Raw genomic sequence first — 23406 nt, forward strand, 5'->3', positions numbered from 1 at the left:
AAACTTAAGGGGTAAAAATTAAATATTGAATTGATCCCATAGTCTATTAGAGTTTATTGCTAGAAATTATGACAGCTGGAGAAAAGTAAACTTTACTTCAGTATAATGATGGATGCTTTTAATTTTTAGAGTGAGAGAATAGGCAAAGGAACTAACCGTACTAAAAGGGTATGCAATAATGCAATTTTCCCAAGTGGTTGATGCTATTATGTTTGCAATATCGAAAAACAATAGTAACTGTAGTCGTATACTTTTATTTTGGTCGAATATCTTTTAATTAGTATTTAAAGTTTATGATGTTAGTGTTATCGTATTATTCCATTATTTTCTGTGCTAATTTTCGTCGACTAATTTTATAAATCATTCAATTCATCGTTTGGAAAAAAAATCTGTCATTTCATCCTGACGGTTTGTCTCTTGTTGCCAAATATGTCTTTCGGTCTCTATGTGATTGTTAAGGGTTGGTCTCACATTCAAGAGAAAGTGGAATACATATGTAAAAAACACTTAAGTGTACAATACAAATCCTTTTCGGATCACTGTAAACAATTTTTTTGTTTTGCAGAAGCTAGTAGATGATGTAGCCTTCATTGTGAAAATTATTGTTAATGATTTGAATGAAAGCTAATTTAAGAAAAATACTTATTTAAGTGGCAAGGTACATTACGAAATAAGGACGAAACAACGTTTTCATACGGGGATGAGTTTTCCCATTGATTGCCAACTTAACTGTAAATTTAAATATTTTTGACATCCTACATGAGTACCTTTCCTTAAAGTTAGAAAGCGATTCTTTTATAAGCTCGTCTAACAAAAGAAACATATATCTTAGCTCAACTCTTCGTGGAATCAAACATTACAAACCAAAGTTTAATCCAAACTGCGTTATAATACAAAAAAGTGCATGGAAAATCTGCCACGAATTAAACTTTAGTATTAAGAAGACCTTCCTTTTCGATTCGAGCGCATTCAAATCATTCGAATATTATTTAATTGATATTACCTACCAAGCGTTACAGGCGTCTTTATTGGTATTTTTTCTAAAGAGTATGAAAGAGTTAGTTTGTATTTTAATGTTTTTTTTTAATATTTGCTAAAGAATTCATGTTTAAATACGCATGGTGGAACAATTTCACTCCAATGATTATTGGGTTTGCAATAATGCAATTGCAATGATTATTGGGAGTGGTCCAAATGACTGATGCGGTGATGAAATAAAATGGCGCGGTAGTTCTAATGTAATTTTAAAAGCCAATTTCTTTAGCTTATTATGATTCCAGTGTATGTAATTTTTTCTGCACGCAAGATTGAAATATATCTGACTCTAACATTCAGATGCAATTCCTGACACAAGTAGGGTTTAATAAGAACGAACAATCAAATATCATTTTTAGCGCTGGTGATTTCAAACGACCGTATAACACAATTATGTCTTACTACTATTGACATAATATGAATCGGTTACATAAATCATCAAACAAAACCGCACCATAAATATCACAATAATACATCGTTCATCGACTATGGAACAGCCGAATGAATGAATGAATGAATGATACGATTGTTTAAACATAAACCAACCATCGCGATCGGTCGCGATCAACCGATGCACCCGAATTGCCCCCACACAATGTTGGACAAACTCTCACTCCTTCGGGGCCAGGAAGACACTGCACAAAACCCCCCGTTCCGATGGGCACGCCATCAAGTGAAACAAACAAACGATATCAACCGACCCAATACGGACGTATGTGTGGCGTATGTTGAAACTACCTGCGGTGGGATCCTTCTGCCTGTTGGGACAAACCACGCACCGTTTACATTTCACCTTTCTCTTTCGCAATTTCGAACATCCACTGCTCGCTGATGGTAGCCACACCGACTACCCTGTGTTCAACAGTGCATACCAACACGTTGTCGGGCACGGTTCCTCCCTTTGAACCCTTCACCGGTATGCGGACCCTTTCTCTGCTGTTGACACGATCGAGCCCGAAGGTGCGGACGGTCAGGATTCACATAGGATGTTTTTGTTTTGTTTGTTGCTCCATGATGAATGGCCACTGGGACGCAAAAATAATGCAGCACGAAGTAAAGGTGTACGGTGTGCGGTAAGAGTTCGTCGCTTAATGCTAGATGTTGGATGTGGTTTTGCTCAACACTCCGTTTTTCTCCTTAGCTCGTGAACTTGGTGGCGGTAATGGCATCGTCTCCTGATGGGATACCGCGGGATGGGTAGAAAGTTTTTCACCCCAAGAAAGGAACCGGTACGTACGCAATTTAAGTGCTTGCGCTTCGGGGTTGGGTATGCGTATTGAACGAAAACTGACACACCACACCTCAAGTGGAAGTATTCTTTGGTTTTGTATTGTGTTGTATCAGATGCATTTTTGGAAGGTATGTTCGGTGTGAATTTGGGAAAGCCTTGCTAGTAGTAAAGTAAAACACATTTGTTATTTACATTTATTCTTTGTTACGTACATGAGAATTTTTCATTGTCGTTTCAATGTTTTTTTTCATTTACGGGACGGTTTTGTAATAAATTTGTTACGACTTATATAAGAATATTTTGTATTAGTCGACTTTCAATGCTAAATTAAACAGACATCAGACAGACATCAAGGCACTAGATTTATTTTTGAATGTTAATTTTAATTGTTTCATTAAACGCTTACCTGCTAGGGATGCTAATTGTTTAAACTGAGCTTATGGCATGTTCTTTTCACACCTTGTATCTACGTTTATGATGGAGGAAGATGTACGTCCATTGTCTGAGATGCTACATGGACACGAACCCTTGGTCAGTGCAATTGCATCGTTGTTCACGGTGTCAAAAGATGATTTCACCGTTCCGAGTCTACCTGCCAGCGCCCATTACCTGAAGCCCGATGTACTCCCGTACCCACCGTGTAACATTTGCATTCCGGTTATTGCAGGTGACTCGATTCTTTCCCTGCTGCTCGTATACAACGGTCAGCTGTGAGTAAAATCTCCTCTCCGTGCTAGAAACCAGTATCCGATCCGTGCCACGCACCGATAAGAAATTATTCATCGGTAATCTCTCCCTCGGATAAGGGGATGAAGTAAAATCGGAAAACGTTGCCACGATCGCCAAGGGTTGATCGCGAGCGACATGACACGCCGTGTGTATGTGTGTGAGCTTTTGGTGGAAGCGCGCGAGAAACGGGAAGCCCACATTCCTGTAGTTAGTTTTTTTTTCATCAAATTGAATCTTCTTTCGCTTCTGTCCCCGTACGACTCGAGACTGAGGGATGAATATGCTTGTATTATGACAGTATGGGTGTGCACTTGTGTGCCATTCCCAACCAGTTATTCAGAGAGCAATAGAGATCTCCAATGTACTTTTACGTGAGAAGTTTCTTGAGACGTTGAACCTGCGTCGAAGACTCACAGGTGTTGGTGTTACCCTGCACCGTCCAGGTTTCAGGGATGGCTGATCGGTTAGTTTCCATCAATTTAATAAACACTTATACCACACAAGAAGTGAAAATGATTCTCTTTCCTAATTGATTTTGTGATCTGTGTTGTCCTGCCCGACATTAATGCGTGTAGTGTTGTGCTTAATGAATATTTTGAGAAGTGTCATTCATATGAATCTTCAGTAAACAGTCATCAAGAGACGACTCCCAATTGATGCATAATTTTTCAAGCCTCAATGGTCTTAGATGACTCATCTGATGTCATTCGTCAAAAGACTTACAAGATGCAAGACTTATCTTACGGTTTTCGCGTTGAATCTTCAGTAAAAAATAAATCCGAACATTCGGATAATAGTATCTGTGAAGAATTATAAAAGTTTGATCATTTACCGAACTTTAGTTTCATTAGTCTATGCAATTGAAGGCCACTTCGAACTTGGTTTATTCCACATTTATTCAAAGCTTCTTTTTACAAACATATTTCTAAAAAGTTTAGATTTTTCATAAATAATTCAGTTCCAAAAATTACTAGAACTTTAAAAGCGGATGGATATCGATTCATAAATCACCATAAAAGAGATTCAGAGTCATTCCTCCGGTCTAAGGAATCATTCAGGTTTATGATCGAAATTTTGACATGACTGAAATTACACTGTACGAACTAAGAAGAAACTTTAATAAACCACATTTCAAGTCAAGTCAAGTGGGGTCAAGTTTGCCATTTTTGTTATAATTATTTGTTGGAAACAATCCAATATTTGAAAATACAACATGAAAGTATCATCACCGGCCAGGCCTGGCCATGTTTGACATACCTGCCTGTTAAGTAAACGCCGTCGAAAAGAGGAAAATCCAACCACCCTCATGCGCAAGACGTGAGCTAGGAGAAACTCTGTCCCGTTCGCAACCGTGCGCGTACGTACCGCCGCAGTCTCTCAGTCGAGCAGCAGTGGCCGAAGATGTCGGACTGAAGTTTCCAGCAGTGCCGTTTCCACGTTTTGCTATTATTACCCACCATCATCTGTAAACGGAGTGTGTTTGTGTGAGTGTATGTGCGTGCGTGAGTGTGTATATGCGCTTGTGTGTCTTTGCGCTGTGTATGGCAAGTGTTTAAGGGGGTTGGTTTGGTTGTTTTCGGGGGTTGTTTCCGTTCGTTCCGCACTGATCTAGTTTATCTGCAGCCGAAACGGAAATTGATCGCAGATAAGCATTTCACCGATTGAGCAATTGAGGCCGTTTAGATTCGAAGCTAGCTAAAACAAAAAAAAAGCGTAGCGTAAGAAAATAAACGATCATCCTGCATCGATCGATCATCGCACATCCTGCTGTTGTGGTGGTGCGTGTAGCGTTGTGTTGATGTGCGGTACACGATTGTGTCGGTGTGTGCTTTTGACATACATAAGAGTCTAAAGGAATGTGCCCATCATCATCGTACAGGATCAATGCGAGATCTACTTCTATCGTGCCAGTAACGTTTCATTCTCAGTGGTGATCTTTAAGCCATCTTTAAGAGACGAACCTGATACCAGTGCAAGCGTGCATGTGTGCCGCCCGTGTATGTGTGTGTGTGTGTCTGTGTGCGTGTGAGCAATCGCAAAAAAAAAGCGTCATCTAACGGAGGAAAGCTGTAGCTGGTGTTGATTTTTCTTACATTATTTGCGCACACCCCCTCACGCCCGGCTGCTGTGTGTCGGCTGTGTCTGTGGTTTGGTACGTACGAGTGTGTGCGTATCGACGATCATTTGAGCAAGAGCCAGTGCCAGCATCAAAGCCCTAAGAAGCGTTAGCATCATCATCATCATCCAACGGAGAGCGAGAACAAGCGGAGAGCAAAAAAAAACCTCCAGAAAGCACCCTTCCAAGATGCCCTGCAGTGCGGTAACGCTGTCGCTCGCGACGATATCCGCCATCATCGCCGTTGCCCTGTTGGCAATCGCCTTCTCCACAGACAACTGGCAGAGCTATGAGGTGAAGCGCACCAACATACAGGTACGGTAAACACTGTGCGCCAGAAGCGCTTCGCTTTCTTTCAAACATTTTCCGCAACGCAACACATAAACCCGTGGGGAAGTGGGGAAGATTTTATGTTTTAAAGCTCCGTATCATGCCAAAAATTGTCTTCTTCTTGCACGTTTCAAAACGCAACTAAACACCACACTGAACGGTGTTTGTTTTGCTTGCCATCAACAATAACCTGTCTTCGCTGTATGGCGCTGTATGGGGCGGAGACTTAAACGCTACATCAAGCGACAAACCCTTTTGCGATGGAAAGTGCCGCATGGTAAACTTTCTATTCCCGCATGGTCGCAATCTATTGAGACAATTATGTGTGGGCCCCTTTTGAATGTGAGTAATTTGGCTAATTTGTTTGCGTATTCGTGATGGAAGATATAGAATTAAAAATAGAATGCTTGTGGTAATAGAATTTTTCTGTTCCACCGTCAAGAGATCACCGTCATCCCATCCCACTGGTAACAATGGCAGCGCAGAGATCCAATTATGTCTTTAGCACTTTGCCTTGACTCTTGACAAGTGCCGGAACGGTCAATCATTTCGCGAGCTTTGCAGTGGTGGTAGTTTATTTTTTGTTCTTCGTTGCATTGTACTGAATTATACAAGACAACATTATACACAAAAAAACCATTCACTCCGGCAATCATCCGGCAGCCATGAGAACTGGGCAATAATAATAATAAACAGCCCAACAAAACTATCTCATCTTTTCATGATCACAAGCAGCGGGCAGTTTGGGTTTGGCCTTGACGCTACGGCCCGAAACTGTATCGCATGCCGGGTGTACCCAACTACCCAACGCCAAACATTAAACAACGATACTACCACCAAACATGCGCCCGGCTTGATGCATAATAAGGAATTGTTTCCGGCACAATTTATTTTCCAACCTGAAGTTTGCACGGAAAGTTAAACAACCGCAAAACTGCTACCCGTGTTTGTGTTTCCTTTCGTACTGGGAGTCATCGCCGGGTGCACTGTTGTGCGGTCCGAGGAAGAAATTGTGCATGCTACAAGAAACGTATGAGTATACTTGGATCGTTTCACGCGTGAATGTTTGTTACAGTTTGGGCCTCCGGTTGTTTGCTGTGTACGCCGTTGCAGCGTCGAAAGCGACCCACACCCGATCGATTTGCATACAAATGGGCGGGATGGTGGAATTTGTTGGGCCTGGACGCGAGACAAAAGCAGACAGACATCGGCAAGTAAAAGATGTCACCCTGCACGCTTTAACATTCCAAACCAGCTTTCTTTCGAGCTGATGTGTGCCGCATTATGATGCGTGCTGGATAGTTTTTTTTGAATGATTAAACCATACCACTTTCTAGCGTGAAAAGTTTGTCAAAGCATTCAACATTGCTTACCATTCGTATGTAACAACCGGACCGTGTACTGTGCGGCATGTATGTGTACCGAATTGTTGCGTCAAAACCGGCTCCGGTTTGGCCAACCTACGCGATAGCAACCAAGCCATAACAGGACCAATCCCCCGGAGTGCCCGGACAAACTCTGCAGCATTCTTAACGACACCATCTGGGACTGGTGTGTTCTTGGGCATAACCGGTCGCATTGGTATAACTTCGCCCAGACGTCACCTTCTGCCCGTTCTGTTCTGGATCCTGTTGTGCACACAACTTCGCACAATTGCACATTCTCTGGCTAACACACACACACATACATCTAATCCTTGTGCCTTTCGCTTGATCGTACGTGAGCAGGAACCGCAACGGGCGCGAAAGAAACAACATACAAAACGTACAACCTCCGGCTCATAGCCGCTACAGCAATAAAGAAAAAATGTAGTCCACAAGTTGTTTTTCCACTTTTCCCTGGTTCCCTGTGTATGCTGGTTCCTCCCTTTGCTGCACATCAACAAAACACACAGCCACTACCTGTTTGCGTGTCTGTTCTCTTTCACAATTTCTCTCCACTCCACACGGGTGATCGCGTTCGTTCGATTGTTCGTGTTTCCTTTTCTGTTGGTTGATCTCTTGGCCATTTCTGGTGGTTTTATCTTCCTCACTGCTATCTGCTCTGCCTAACGGAGCATATTGGAATTTCTTTCAGCAAACCAGAAGCAGCAGTATAAACATTCATATACACGTGTACCAACGATGTGTGCTTTTACAACATGGAAATGATCTAAGAATTCACACATATCACGTACCACCGTGACGGTTCCAGCATAGTTGAGGTGATCATGAGCGATCGTAGAATTGTTATTAGCATATTCACATACACACTCACACACACACACACACACCATTACGAGCATACACTGACACAAAACGTTTCAAATTGTGCCCTTGCAATCACTTGCTGAGTAGAAAAGTGGGCAAAACTGGAATGTCAAAATCGGAAAGCCCAACCATGTGTCGCGAAAGCTGTAAGGCACACACATACATACCATTCCTGAAGCTGCTAATCGCACAAGCAAATATCACGACAGAGAAGCCAGAAAAAAAAACAACAACGACATGCCACACATCTCACAAAACAATCTGGTCGCATTCTTCCAAGTCAATTCCGTACAACAGAATTGGCCCGTGGCACCATGTTTCGGGCTCTCCGTTTCTGCATTTCAAACGCCTTTCGTGTGGAGTGATTACTTCATCCATACGCGCGCGTGTGTGTATGTAGGGGGGTGGTTTTTGTGCCAAGAATTGGAATGCCTGACGACAGCAGAACCGTTCGAAGGTTCTGTGCGAGGTTTTTGAGACACCAGCCCAACGCTCACGACCGGGCTGCAAATGTACCGCAACGGCCACAGAAATATACATTCGGGTACAGTTTGGCCACTTGAGCAGGACGGCATAGAAGTGCGTGAGCCATGCGTTTAAGTTGTTTATTTTCTTTGCATAACGTTGTTTGTAAAGTAAATAAAAACCGCCGCCTTGGCAGACTCATTCTGTAGCGTAAGCTTATGCTCAAGTGCGGGCACGAGTTTGCTGCCACGAATGAATGAAAGGAGAAGAACCGTTTTACACCTTGGTGCCAAAAATTTGGTGAGTGTGTTGCAAAAGCATCACCGTGGTCACACTTTTCTGGATTGCCACAGCCGGTGCTTATATTTTGAGTAAATAAATTCTACAATTGTGTCATTTTGTGTTGTGCAATATATTAAAGTAGCTGCTTTTCAAAGATCATTCATTAAATATCTTTATTACGGTTTCGTAATCGTATATGGGTTTTATGATCTATTATTGTCTCTTTTATAATTCAAAATTCTGCTTTAGACTTCTTTAGATTCGAACTACCATAATTTTGACGTTTGTTCGTTTAGTAATGTCAATGTCCAAGATCTGGATTATATTTAAATTTATTTTTGATGAATGACAATGACAGGCCTTTTTGTAAGCGTTAGTTATAGTTATAAAAATATAATAAGAAACACTATGGACCATTTATATTCATTTCAATTGTCTCAACAAGTCCAAAGAGGGAAAAAATACACTTACAAGATTTTTCGTTATTTTTAAACTTGTTAAAACGATAGGTTTGTGAACATTTTTACAAGCAAAAATACAAAAATTAAATTCTAAGTCAAAGAAGTTTAATGAACTCATAATATTATTGGTTTTAAACTTATACTTGAATCATGGATAACGAAACAAAAACTTTTTAATCAGATATTTTATTATGTTAAAAGTAACCAGAAAATTAAAAAAATATTTTAAAAGAAGAAATCGTTAATCCAGCACTCATCGAGCCACATTTAGTACTGATGAAAATTCCAAGTCTACTAATTCTCATGGCTACGAGAAATCCTGGGAACCAATTCGTAAAACTTTGGGGAGTTGATTTTGGGGTTTTAACTCAGTTGTTCTAGTTAGTTTGATAGTAGTTTGTTTCTTTCACGAATAACGGCTAAATCCTATCCGGATCAAACCTTGGTAGCAAGAACTGACTATCCGGCTACGTGCTATAAGTAAGTTAATATAACCTGGCCAATTCTAACGAAACTAAATAAAATATCGTTTTTTCTATATTTTGACAAGTCGATAACTACATAAGTATTTCTATTTTTGTCCCTTTTTCTGCGAGATAATCCTCCGGTAGGACTTGGGACTCGACCAGCATCCTCGTCTTTTCTTAGTAACTCTGCAGCTTTACACACCAAGTATTCAACGACCCCCATTTGTTCCAGGACTTTCAACCGTCATGTATCTGCTTGATTCTTCCTTTGCAGCTCCATCTTATGATTTTATATCTCTTCACAACACAACAAATACCTCTTCAACTGTCAATGTCAAGTACAACTTCAACGCCCACCCACCCACTACTAACTGTATACGTTTTACTGCACCCCAAACTATAATTACACATGCGTATCGATGTTTTTACGTTTGTTTTCCTTCTACCTACCTGTAAAAGCACCCCAACAGACACGTGTTTGATGAGCTATGCAAAAGAAATGAACCAAGAATTCATTCTACTAAAACAACACTGCTGCGCTTAACGTAATTAATACACCGCACAGTGCACAGTGCTGGGTGGTAATTATCGCCTTCGAGCCTTTTGGCGCTTATAACAGAACTAATCTGCGCGTGTAACCAATGGAAACCGTAACACAGTTATTACGGTTGACCGTTGCAGCAGTGATGAAGAGAACAGTGTTTGTGATGCAGACCACACACACACACACATGATCGTACCGAGTGTGCACCTGAGTACAGCGTGGGCAGAGTATGTGAGTTTTCCCCAGTTTAATTGTTGAGTGATTCTTTCGCTAAGATGAATCGCGTTTAGACAAAAGACAAGGCGTGGAAATGGTACAGGGAACCTGCATCGCCACGATCGCCGTTGCATCTTACGCGTTAATCGAGGCGTCGCACCGAAGCTTTCCTCAGTTCAGTAACCTTTTGGTACATGTGCATCGACCGTCTGATCTATTTATTTACATCCCCGCTCCAACCGGTAGATCCACACCAGTCTAGTGAAAAAAGTGATGTTGGAGTGTTTTTTGTTTTGTTTTTTTTTTTTGTAGTGTATGTGTCTGGCATTGTGCTTTAGTTTCTGGCACTAGTTTTTTTTTAGTTTACTTAACCATACACACTACTAGCACAGGCAGCCATGTGCCATGGCCAACATTCATTAGCCGGGCGTGCGTGTGTGTATGTTGTGTGTTTTACTCTTGAAGCTTTTCGATCCGATCTCGCACAGCAATCCTGTTTGCGATCGCGTTCGGTTAAGCTGATTGATGGCTTCGAGCGGAAAGACCCGTCCAACGCAATGGTATTCGTTTCGGCCGGATGAGACGGCCGTCCATGTGTGTACGCCTGCCTGGCAAGCGATCCACCTTCCATGCCACTTTCACAAGTGCCGCTCGTGCCATATCGAGTGCTTCGATGATGGGATTTTTTTTTTGTGATTTTGCACCCCATCACTCTCTCTTCGCCATTAAAATGGCCTCCATTTTTGCACAAAATCGCTAACGTCCGGGAGATGAACCTTGTGATTAGTGGGAAAGGACATAGCCCCATCAATGGATTGCAAGCAGCAACAACAAAAAAAAACAACGAGTACGTTTACATCTACTCGTCGAACAGGCCCGATCGCAGCTATAAAAGTACTTGCGATCGAAACGAAATACAACGAGAAAAAAAAATCACACAGAAATAAATCACCCATCAATCGGAAACTTTCATTTTCATTTCTTATCGCCGGCAGGTTTATTACTAATCGAGTGTGTGTATGTGATTTATACACTGCTTTTTTAAGCTTGCATGCCTTTCCTTTCTTTCGTGTGTAATGTTTTAATGCTGATTTCCTTTTCTTTTTGCAGAACTTTATTGCAAAACATCCAGATGCGGCTGCACTGACCGATAGCTTCAACAACCGACTCATCTACTACACGCGAACACGCGGTCTTTTCCGGTACTGCTACCCGAAGGAACGTCCTCCAGCATCGTCCGGTAAGCTTGAATACGCTTCTTCTAAACCGCGCAAACATTGTGCTTCGGGCTTCCAACGGCAAAGTCACGCAGTTCGACGTGCGTTTGAAGCACCATAAAAACCAATTATTCAGCAAAATGGGACTTAAGTGTGATTTTCGGGGCCGGAAAGAGAAGCCAAATAACCGATGCAGGTAGCAATCGATTAATGCTTTCAATCTCAGAATTTACGGCCGCGAAGGAAATAGGGGCCCGCAGCGAAGCAAACAAGAAGGCAAAACCAAAAATATACACATTGATTCGAGATTTGGGGGTTCGTCGCTTTATATCGAGGGTTGGCCTTCAAGTCTTTTGTTCGATGCCTTACCAAAACGCATCGGTTCGAAGCGTTTGTTCGTTCGATTCTAGTGACGTTTTCCTACGGCTGGCCAATGAATGGTGGTGGATGCAGGTGGAGTTTTTCATCTTTTCAAGGCGTAATGCGGATGCTGCATTGTGTCGATGCTATGTGGCTCCCGTACGCTCGAAGGTGGAGTATTCTCACAGGTTCTGCTGTACTCTTCTCCATTCATCACGACCGAAGACGAACGAACGATAATGTATTCTCTGCTGCCAGCAGCTAGCATCATTACACGTTCCACGTCCATTTGTGTATGTGTGCATTAGTGTAACGTGGTAAAAAAAACGACAACGAAATACGCTACTGGCATTTACACTGTGATGCTGAAATTGCTTCGCTGAACGTTTCCTGGAAATTTGAATTAATTGTTCCGAATGAGAAGAGCCGTACCGGAGCAACACGGCATGCAATGAGAGGCAGAGGGAGTATGGATTTCGAAGAGTTTTATTGAACCACATCCACATCACATCTTCGATCGTACCGGTGTGTCCATTTGGTGCCGCGGATCAGGATGTTTACTGGTTGAGCTTTTCCGGGATGTAGTTTTTAGTTTTATTTGCTTCTTTCATTCTTACGCTTGGAAGTTAAGAATTTGTTTTGAGCTTCAATGCTGACAAATTTGTGTGCGCGCGGCATAAGATTAGATTTCCACAGCCGCTGCACGTTCTCACGATCAACGTTTATGGCACGGACTTTCCGTTTCGGGCTTCCGTTGTCCTTGGCGGCTGTCAGCAATTCAACCGTTTGGCCTTTCATAAATCTCGAAATCTTGGCCCGTGCGTCCATGAGTTTCGACTGTCACGGAAAAGACACGGAAATCTTCACCTTTCAATTTCCTCCCCCCCCAAAAACGATGCGACGAAGATGAAGCGGGCCAGCTTTCATGCAATCGGCGAGTGTATAACAATTACCATCTTTTAACATCGCATTTTATGCTTCAAGCGCGCATCAGCTCCAGCGATTTTAGGAGAGAAAGATGCTAATAGCCGCTAAATTGGGCGTTCCCTCCCATGGCCACAGGCCTATGAAAAGCGAGCATTAAAATATGCCAACTGAACGGTTGTTTGTTCTGTTGATGCTTTTTTTGTATTTTAATCTTCGGCTTTTTTGTATGCTGCTCGTCTCTGCAAACAGGTAACCCTTAATGGAAGGAAACAACCGTTTATTCCCATGGGAAAGAATGGTAAATTTTATTCGAAATGGAATCAACATAAACCTAGACGGGGCTTGCCAAAGGGAGAGTGGCAACACCCGAAAGAAAGAAGGTGCAATTTTTGTTTTCAACACCACCATCAAACCCGAGCCACAGTTCACCTATTTCTGCATCACCCACCAACCGGTGGAAGGTGTTTTAAGCTTTATGGCTGTGTCTGTCATAAAGTGAAATTCGGTCTCGCTGAGAAATTGTGATCTTTTTGTCGTCCCACCCAAATTAACTGAACGCACGTAAACCAAGGTGACTTTAAGGTCCTTTTTAGGGATGGACAACGTCAACCCGTCACACCAGATCCGGCCCGGGGATCACAAGGCAAGGTGTACACGATAACGCGACTGCTGGCGGCAAAACATTAAAGACACCGAGGAGAGGGGGAGAAGTCCGATATTTCTCTCCATCGTTATGTGGTCGCTGCTGGCTATAATTATCCATGAATTCTTTCCGATTTTTGCACAGTTGGGTAACGAGGTGACTGCAGCTTTGCGATTTCTAATTCCTGCCTGTTATGTTGCCGCACCGTAACGATCAGCCGGTGAAAATCGGGTGATAGTGTGTGGTTCCTGCCTTATGGCGGCGTTCAGCATCAGCATCAGTCAGCCCTAAGTCACAGCAGACGTGGAACCGTATGGACTGATGAATGTCTGGGCGCTGTTCAATATCCATTCATGCACAAGTTATGCTTTCTTCCATTTGGGTAACGTTTTCCTTCCCTCTCCTCCCTTCTCGCTCTCTCCAATCCCCTTCTCTCCCTTTCCGGAGCGATAACCTTCGAAGGGGAAAGGGATCAAGTTAGGTCATAGCGGGCACACCACTCGCTTATGTTTGGACCCTCGTGGCCTTTTCGATGGAAAAAGCCGAACCGGGAGCACAATTTTCCCTAAAGACATTGCCCTCTCTCGTTTGCCACAGCACCGGTTAAACAAGATTGATTTTTGCTTGGCGGCGTTAACTGAAGCAAGGAAAAAATATAGTACGTTGTTGCTCTTTTTTTGTTGCCTCCTCTGTTTCGCTACACGGTTTTCACTTGAGCGGCAAAAGTGGCCTAACCTGACCATCCGAAAAGCAAGATATACGGGGCTACGGATTACGTAAACTGATGCGAAGGAAACCTACGTGATGGGACCGTTTTTGGGGAAGCTTTGTGGAAAAGCCCCCTTCGACCGATCGCTGCAAACCATCTTATAAGCGGCACAAATTGTGTGATAAAGAAAAAAATACACCGCACAGGCTAAGGTGGAAGCATGGACTGGAGAGGAAATAACATGTAAGCGAACTGAATGAAATTACTTCTACCCTTTCGTTAGCCGTCCGGAACTCACTCTTACTCGATTTTATGCGCAATTAATGAGTTTCTTCACCATGAACGCACCGCTGTTTTGTGGTCCAAAATGTTGCGCCAAGAACACATCTTCCTCCCCACAACGATAGTACTTTCCGAACCCGCGGAAAATGGGTACGGTAAAAGTGGGTAGTTTTAATTGAATTTTAACCTTGTTTTTTTTGTGGCTCAATTTTGCTCTCAGATCGATTTTTCTTAGAATGCTTAGAACTGCGGTGGGCCGGGCTTGTGCTTGCGAATGTTATTAAAGTTCTTTCGCCGCCGTCCAGCCTTTCAGCGAAATTTGCTTTAAAAGAAAGAAAGGAAATTATTTTTCGGTACGGGAAAGACGGCCTATTATGTGATTAGATACGAGTTTTTGAACCTCGCTAGTTTGCTAGAATATAATTCCATTTTTTTTATTCAGCTTAATCCGTTCTCAGCAAAAAGCGAAGGTGTAACAAATTTAAAATGGAGCAGAACCATGCGTTGGAAATTTAGCTTTAACGGCACGGTTGTTTTATACACATTAGTTATGTAACAACTAGTGTGTTCTTGGTAATGATCTTTAAGTCAGTGCTGTTTTCTAGAAAGTTTGAGGTTTATTATTGTACAAGTAGTATAATTGTTAGTCAAAGTGCCTTGCTCAAAAATAGGCGAATGCATTGCGTTAAAAAACAAATTCTCATGATCGCAATATGATTTAGTTATTTCTATACAACTTTGCACGCGTTTGCTCATCTATAGAGAAGAACAAGAATTGTTGCGAGCGACGATTTATTTCAGCCTACTAGTGATGGGAAAAATGTTTGTTTTGCCAGAGTCGGATTGATCCAATTTCGGAGTACGCCGAAATCAACTCCAAATCTACTTCGACTTTAAACTGAGCTTGGAAGTATGATAGATATGCTTAAAGATCTGAAAATAATTTGATGGATAATGAAACCCATTAGAACACAACCGAAATCAACCAACCGAGATAAAAAAAAAACAAAACAGAGATTCCATGAAATCGAGGAAAATACAAGAAAACCCCTTCAGAAAATACTGAAAAACGTGCTGAAAAACTCGCAGAAAAATTAAAAAAGCATGTTTTTAAAAATCTGTGAAAATCTGTTAAAAGCGATAAAGCAATGTCCCTAAGAAAAATAGTTTGAAAGTTTATGGGAACCTGTTTTAAAATCTATGTGGAATTTGTTGCAATCAGAAAAAAACAGAATAATCCTTCAGATAATCAGTCGTTAAAAATGTTTCTATGATAAACGAATGATCATTCTGTATGTACAGAACCAGATTAACTGATGATAATTCGCACATCTTCAATATAGTTCGGAGCATTCCAGGAGTAGTCGAAGTTTCAGTCGATTCGTGAAACAATTCCGGATTTACACTCACAAGTACCAACAGGAAAATTTCCACGAACAGGCTAGATATCGGATAGTGTTCACGACTTGATGTCCTGAGTCGAATCTAGGAAGAGTCCCAAAGTGAGGTTTAAATGCAGGTTCATGAGACACGAAATACACTTTATTCAAACGTAAATCAAGTGAAAAAAAAAAGAGTTAACTAAACGCTAAACCAATAAAATTGTAATTATTGGACGCAATCTTCATTGCAGGACTCAACTGGAATATTAAACAAAACATTGGATGGACAACAAACAACAAATTCGATTAGAAATATGAAGAACAAACACTACCATTCTTTTGTGGAAGTAAGAGTAAAGCTTTCTCATGCCTTAAGAAAACTGTTTTACCCTTTTCCCAGCTTAGATTGTTGACCATCTAAAACACTTATAGGAGTGTTACAACAATCATTTTTCATTCCACAACATCCGATTTATCAGATCGAAACGAAATAGCACCGCTTGCCATGACAGCGTCAAGTCATGATTGATGATTGACGGTTTTCGACGACACTCGATCAAACCATCAGCATCGTCCAAAATCTTAATCTCAAACACACTAACCTAACGGCAATGTTTCATTCATGCCGTGGTTTTATGCTTTTGTTTCTGCCTTCTTTTACCTTTGAATCATCTCAAAATGGTGCCAAACGGACCGATCTAACGATCCGTCCACGATCGGATGGCCAAGATTTAGGTCGTAGAAAAAAATGACGCCGCTGAAAGTGTTCGCCCGTTGAACGGAAACTGTTTTCTATGGTGGCGAGCTTTTCTTAATGAAATGGAATAAGAAAGAAAACGCAGACACGCACACACCAACGCTACTACCAGGGTTGTAATCGTCGATGAATTAAAAAAGTGCTACAACACGAAACATATTCTGCACGGCAAACGAATTTCTGCACCATCAGAACGGGATACATTATTACACTGATGCAGAGAGACGGCCTGTGAACGAGTGGCCTAAAATAAAGGAAAATATCGATGCTCGATTCGCGTTGTTAGCAGGTGGAAATGTGTTTAGCGCCGAATAAGGTAGCCACCCCGTAAAACATCCATCGAAGGCGGTTTATTTTGCAAATTGTTTGCATCTGTAGTTTTCCTCTTCTTAACGTCTCTAAACTGGTCCGGCAACCATTTTACACCTTTTACTCTCGTTTGATGGAGCGGAAAATGTGTCGGCTTATGTGTGCGTGAGTGTCTGAGTGGACTATTGCTTGCGGTAAATTTGGAGTAAACAATTCGCTCCTACCGCAAACCTTTCGGTTAATTAACCTGAATAATGAAGCACTGGCATGTACTGGGGCGAAACAAATGCAAAGCCTATGAAGCTTTTTCAACCATGCTTAACTTTACCAACCAAACCAACCAAATTAACTTTTAAAAATCACCGCCTACTATGGTTGTCTACTAATCTCCTGGTTACTGTCAAATGACATTAGATCTATCGTTATTTACATTTCGCCATTCAACTGTCAAATGATTCCGCTGCCAGAGTTCATGCTTAGAAAATAGATGATTGTAGATTTAATTGTTTTGCGAAAACGATTCAATAAACATCGTCTTTGCGAGTGACCTCATCAACGTTGAATTATAAAAATAGCAAATGATGTAACCAGTTTAAAAGTGGATCGACACGATTGCAACTTGTTATCCGGTGTCCTTCAAACCGTGCCACCACCAGTCGCGTCACAATCGAAACACAACCGTTTTGCGGAAAACTTATCAATCGATTCGATTGCTGCTTTGTCCTTGCTTATTTAGGTGTCCCCCTTTGCTTCATCATTCATTCATGGCTCATGCATTGTGCTGTGGTTAATCGTAAAAAGAAAATAAATATTTTGCTGATGTTGCCATTTTGAGTGGTACCAAAATGACTACACTTTGCAACACACCTACACAGATGTGCATGGCCGTTTGATTTCGAGTGCCCGGCATGTACCATTGCCTCATGTGGCTCATTGGCGATGCGCGAAGGATTGCTTCGATGCGAGAAAAAGAAACCGACGCATCCGTGACACATACACACGTGCATGGTTTGCGTAATAGTGGCGCGTTATTCTCCGCCTAGCGTGAACCTTTTGGCGTTACGATTGACGTTTGATACGATCCCGGTACCGCCAACACAACGGGGTACGTATTCCCGTGGTAGGAAGGGGTAGCATTTTCATTCGCCATGGCTTGACCGGCATCAGTAGCTTATTGTTTTGAAGGTTAGCTTGCGATTGAGTCATGATTGGTGCAGGCGGTGAAGGTAAGGGAGACGACGGTTTCGTTGTGATCGTGATGCGATCGACGAGTAGGTCGGTACCGTTGTGAATCGCGTCATGTTTTTCTAACTTCTTCTTTATAACGGTGACAGCATATTTATGAGTGCGGTGTTGCGGTTCGTTAGGTTGACCGATTTTCGAGGTTTTGTTGCAATTTTTGGAGTACATCATTTCAAGGTGTGCAAATAGTGCTTTGTGGCCAGCAATACTTCCAACCTAAACGCTCCAAAACTCTTATAAATCAGTTCTGTTATCGTTGACTCAACAATGTAAGGAAATCACAAAAATCGCCAAAAATTATGCAAATAGCATAAGAATATACTTTTTAAATTTTTGTTTATTTTTCACGTTAGAGCTAAGTAGAATATTTTTAGGCTTTTTATATTGGTGTGTACTTTATACATACAATCATTATACAACCATTGTGTTGTACCATTATACAACATTATATGAACATTATACTTCACACGATAGGATCGCTCCAAAATCCCATCCGTTTCAATCTTCCGAAGCAAGGGCTGACTATCCGACTACATTGAAGTTAAAGAAAGCCAGAAACGGCAGGAGGTTGTTGTACTGATAAAGAAAAAGAAGAAGATACAACATATATACTATTTCAAAGAACTAAACTTGATCAAAATGGTTCAATAATTCTAATGTTATTATATTCTATAGTAGGATAAATTTGATTCAGATTCATTACCATTAGAGAATCTTTGAAGCAAATCTCTATTTAGAAGATTCACAAATCTTCACAGATTCGGGAGTGGCCAAAAGTAAATATATCTTAAAGGATTAATACATTCTGAAAGACTCATGAAATCATCTCTTAGGAATCATGATTGTATGCCTTATTCTGAAATGAAGCTTCTTTAATAGCTTAATTTGAGTTGTAGAGCTCCTGGAGTTGCTGAAATTGCCATTAAGATTCATCAATCTATGAGGATTATGGAAACTTTCGAAAGTCAACTCATGATTTAAATGCCTCCTTATGGAAGATTTTCATTCCATTATATGAATTCTTACAAGATCCATTAAGCACAACACATTTATTTATCGTGCTTGATGACTTAAAATTATTTTCCATACTACTTAATTTACTTTATGCGATATCGTTGATTATCTTGTTTGTAGTATCCATTTTCCATTCGTCAATTACTAATACGCTCATTTGCATGCGCTTGTAACCAATTATGAAGTTTGTTTTCTCTACTCATCTAACTTGCTAACACGATTTGACGGAATGATCAAGCAACAGTTTCCAGCACCAAATTATACCGCACCGAGCATGAAATTCGAATCCTCATCATCATTTGCCGGTCGGTCAAACAAGTTTGCCATGATCGTTAGCCAGTGTGCAGAAATTATGAATCAACACCGTCTCATATCTCTTCATCGATAACTCTCACTTTCTTCATATGCTGGTAAGAAGCACCTCGGGTGCGATATGTTGTGTGCATCTTATGCGAAATTACCATTCCCACTTTCTGGCCACCATATGGAAGAAAGTGATCGCTGGAAGTTTTACTTTATTGCACCATTTGATTTATAGGTCTGCTGCTACCCGCTTGCATCGGCACACTGCACCGATGCATCCTAAAGCCACTTGGGAAGTGCAATCCGTACCAGTTCGCACACCGTCCAGACACACCGTCGGCCGAACGCAAATCGGTTGCCAAAAGCGCAGTAACGATGTTGGCGGGTGGATAATGTAAAAAGAAAGACCGACATTTTTAAAACCCATGCGCTCACACGCACACACGTGCTCATGTGCGCGAAGTCGAGATATCTTGCCAAGCGATCGACATTTGGTGTGGAGATCAACGAACGCATAACGGCCGCCCACCCATTTTGTATGCAGCGTTTCCCATCTTTCCCACCATCGCACACTTCGTACCTTTCACATCCATCAATAGCAAATTGCATTTTGTTTTTCCACTGCATCTCGAAACTATGCGGCTCACTTATTTATGCATTATATCAGCGAGATATGGCACGAAGTGATACGGCAGGGGCCCTTGATGCGGCGAGTGGAGAAACTATTTCTAATTCGTTTAATTTCTTCACGTTCTGCCTCTTTCACTCTTGGATCTCTGGCGTGACACATCGTGCGGCACGCGCAGCATCCTACCAAATCGGCACACATTTTGCATCTCACCCTGGTGAAACTGCGCATAACTCGCATCCGATCTTTCACATTTCAAACCCCACAATGCAACCACATGCATCGTGCACTGCAATCAATCGGGTGCGAAAGGGTGTGAAGTTCCGTTTCGAATTTTTCGGTGGCTCGTACTCGCACATGCCTTCCACTACGGCCACATCCCAAACCCAGTGATGGAATTGGGAACGGGTGTTGGCACGTTGGCCTGGATACGCCCTACGCCGGCGCCGCATATGCACACCGTTTCATCTTGCACCCGAAAAATATACGCCTTTCATTTCACACTTCTTTATTTCGCTATTAAAGTGTATGCCCGAGATCGCATCGTTTTAAATCAATGATCCATGAGTGTGTAAGTGTGGAAAGCAAGCAGAAGCTGAATGAGTTTTTGAACGGGAATTAGAAACTTTCGGTGCCTATAGTACAATCACCACAAAACGAAACAATGAGATAAGGGAGCGATAGCATACAGCAAATTCCGTGATGACACACATTCTGTACTGTACGATCACTTACTAATGAAGAATATTAACCATATGAGTAGTATGGCTATGCTGATTTAAACTACTAATGAGCTCTTTTTTCTCGTTTAACAGTGCAAATCTATCTTTCACCGGTCGAAACGCATTGCTCCAACATCGACTACTTCCCCGCCAACGAAGAGCACAAGGAGTCGGACTCGTTTACCGATGACATCATGACCCGACTCCACCTGGCACGTTCCGTCATTGCTGCCTTTATCCTGAGGTAGGTGGTGTACTTTCTTTCTCCTTCCCAATGCATACCGAAAAACACCTCCATTACTTATCGATCATATCATGTTTGCAGCTTCGTTGTCATTTTCTGTGCCTTCTGGACTGGGCTGTCGGGATGCTGGAAGCGTTCGGCCGGTGCCATTACGGCTACCGCCATCCTCATGCTCACCGCCTGCCTGCTCGCCGCTGGTGCGATGGGCCTGTGGCACACGGTTGAGTTCTTCGAGAAGGAAAAGGTCGTCGGCGAGGAATACTACCAGCAGTGGAATAGTGTAAGTACAGGGAGACATGTGTACAGCAAGATGATGTTGTTTGAGGAAATGTTGAAATGAGCAGTCTACCAGCAGATTGGCAAGTTGAAATAGTCGTTCGAAAGTAAATTCATCGTACAAGTAATGAAGCTTGTCATTGTAATGCCCAACATTTTAAACGACTTTGAAGGTGCGAACGGGCATTCGTAGTACATTTCCCTCGCCTAGATCAGAACTTGTTAGCAAGGCCAATGATAGTGTCATCTTCCTATTCCTTCAATTGAGTGGAACACTACCCTTAGTGGAACACTAAGTGACGGAGGAAATCACACCCCCAAGCTTCAAGAGCAATATGCTATGATAGTGTCACCATCATTTTGGTTTTTGCGAGCGAATCTTCAACCCGTATCAGGCATGCATCTGCTATGTAGAAGAGCATTAATCCAAGGATGTCTATGTAATTAGCGTTTGCCAGTATTTGATCTGACTTATAGAAGATGATCCACGTGTCTCGAGTATGCCTCCTTAGTACTGGGTTGAATAGTAGACAAGCCAGTCCATTTCCCTGGGGCAAAGCCTTGAAGAAGCTAAAGGGCCTTAGAGTTTTCTATTCACTCTCATCTGGCATGCGAGCGTCGACATTGTCATTTTTATGATTAGGTACAACCCGGAAACTTGGTCGAAATTTCAAAAGAGTTCATTGCATCGTACAGTTTGAGATCAAATAAGAGACAATAGGAGTAGAGCCGTATATGCGCTGCACTCTAGCTTAGCTCCCTTCTTATTCATGGGGTAGATGATACCAAGTTTCCAGCCATAAGCCAATAGCATAAGCAGAAACTAAACATCTACACTTTTCTTATCCCTCCACAGGTCCTGCGAGACAATACTCGTCTGTCGTACGACTGGTCGTACATTGTGGCCTGGGCCGGTGTGGCCTGCAGTCTGCTGGCATCGATCCTGCTGTCCGGTGCGGCTGTCTGTCTGCGGGGTGAACGTGAAAAGGAAGAACAGCTTAACCTCCAGTATCTGATGCCCGGTAAGCAGCTGCCGAACGCTAGTCTCGCCGACCGTGCCCACCTTCCCCTCGCTCACATCGCTAACCTGCTCTCTCCCGTTTCAGTGTATCCCCAAAAGCAGCCTCCCTACCCTTACGGTGGTTTCCCCCAGCCTCAGCTCTATCCGCAGCCATACTACCACGGATCGCAGTACGGACCGTACAACTATTGAGTAAAACTTTTCCACCGCTACGCAGAATGCGAACAGAATGGAAGAGAATGGAAAGCATGTGCATAGTAGAGTGCATCAAACTGCATCCATTAAAAAAAAAACAATAACACACTCAGAATATCTGAAAGCTAAATATGAAACTGTTCTGTTTCAATTTTTCGGCCCCAACATTGCCCAGGATGTGGCATGCGGAATCATTACGTCATACTTGGTGGATAATGTTCAGTTAAAAATTTAATTCGACTCTAGTTGGAAGCTTTTGTAGCAATTTGCGCTGATGAACGTGAAAACTTTTACTCAATACCTTACCCACCCACCCCAAAACAGGGCACCCCGGTTACATTCTTTAATACTCTTCCTGAGGGCTGCATAATGTCTTCCAATACCGATCGTCACCACGATAAGTTTCCTGTTTTGGTTCGATTTTCCGAACAGCGATCGCCATCTTCACCCGATGTATGAATTTTCCATTTTCCGACGTCTTAATAGTCTCTCCCACCACCTTTAGTCCACCTGATGACCACCCGATGTGGAGTGTACTAAAACAATAACAATGCAACTTAAACGAAACGGTTGAAACAGTCTGTCTGATCGAGTGGTTTCTATTTTAACGCAACGCAAGTAGCATCGCATTAACCTTACCTTTACATACGACTCAAGACAATCGATTTCCAAAACGGTCCACGGCACTGCGTTCCATTTCGATTTGTGAATGTAGCGCCTTTAGGTGAGTCGTTCTAATGATGAATGATTTATTATTTTTTGTTCACTCGTCTACAATAACACGATCCATTCATCCAGTTAGATTAGTCCAAACGGACGACCGTGCGCACGCCGTTCGTCGATGTGCGTAACTGCGGACGTGTTTCTTTATGTATTATGACTCGAACATGTAGAGATAAAAGCTAGTGTAGTTTCATACTGTTTGTGCTAAGTGGAAAAATAACGATAAAGCAGGAGACGGCAGGAGAAAAATTGAATCATACGCTCGTAACATAGTTTCAAGAGTAAATTTAGAGCAAAATAAGGTAAAAGCATTGCATTCGACGTGAC

At 42.1% G+C, this 23406-nt stretch overlaps 1 protein-coding gene across 1 annotated transcript; it reads left to right on the plus strand.

Annotated features, from left to right (window-relative positions):
- Window positions 1–5300: 5300 nt before the first annotated feature.
- LOC128297790 (transmembrane protein 235) lies at window positions 5301–22826 on the plus strand. The gene is made up of 6 exons (XM_053033489.1): window positions 5301–5426; window positions 11236–11365; window positions 20714–20864; window positions 20946–21144; window positions 21997–22162; window positions 22247–22826. Exons 1-6 carry the CDS (start codon window positions 5301–5303, stop codon window positions 22351–22353), a joined length of 879 nt encoding a protein of 292 aa, XP_052889449.1. The 3' UTR covers window positions 22354–22826.
- The last annotated feature ends 580 nt before the right edge of the window (window positions 22827–23406 follow it).

The sequence above is a fragment of the Anopheles moucheti genome, chromosome 2 (genome assembly GCF_943734755.1).
Source record: "Anopheles moucheti chromosome 2, idAnoMoucSN_F20_07, whole genome shotgun sequence".
Classification (NCBI taxonomy): domain Eukaryota; kingdom Metazoa; phylum Arthropoda; class Insecta; order Diptera; family Culicidae; genus Anopheles; species Anopheles moucheti.

Bases quoted from the DNA above. Each gene is read 5' to 3' on its own strand.
- LOC128297790 (XM_053033489.1), top strand. From the start codon at position 5,301: ATGCCCTGCAGTGCGGTAACGCTGTCGCTCGCGACGATATCCGCCATC. The intron at 5,427-11,235 runs GTACGGTAAACA...TTCTTTTTGCAG, and splicing joins TGAAGCGCACCAACATACAG to AACTTTATTGCAAAACATCC. The intron at 21,145-21,996 runs GTAAGTACAGGG...ATCCCTCCACAG, and splicing joins ACTACCAGCAGTGGAATAGT to GTCCTGCGAGACAATACTCG.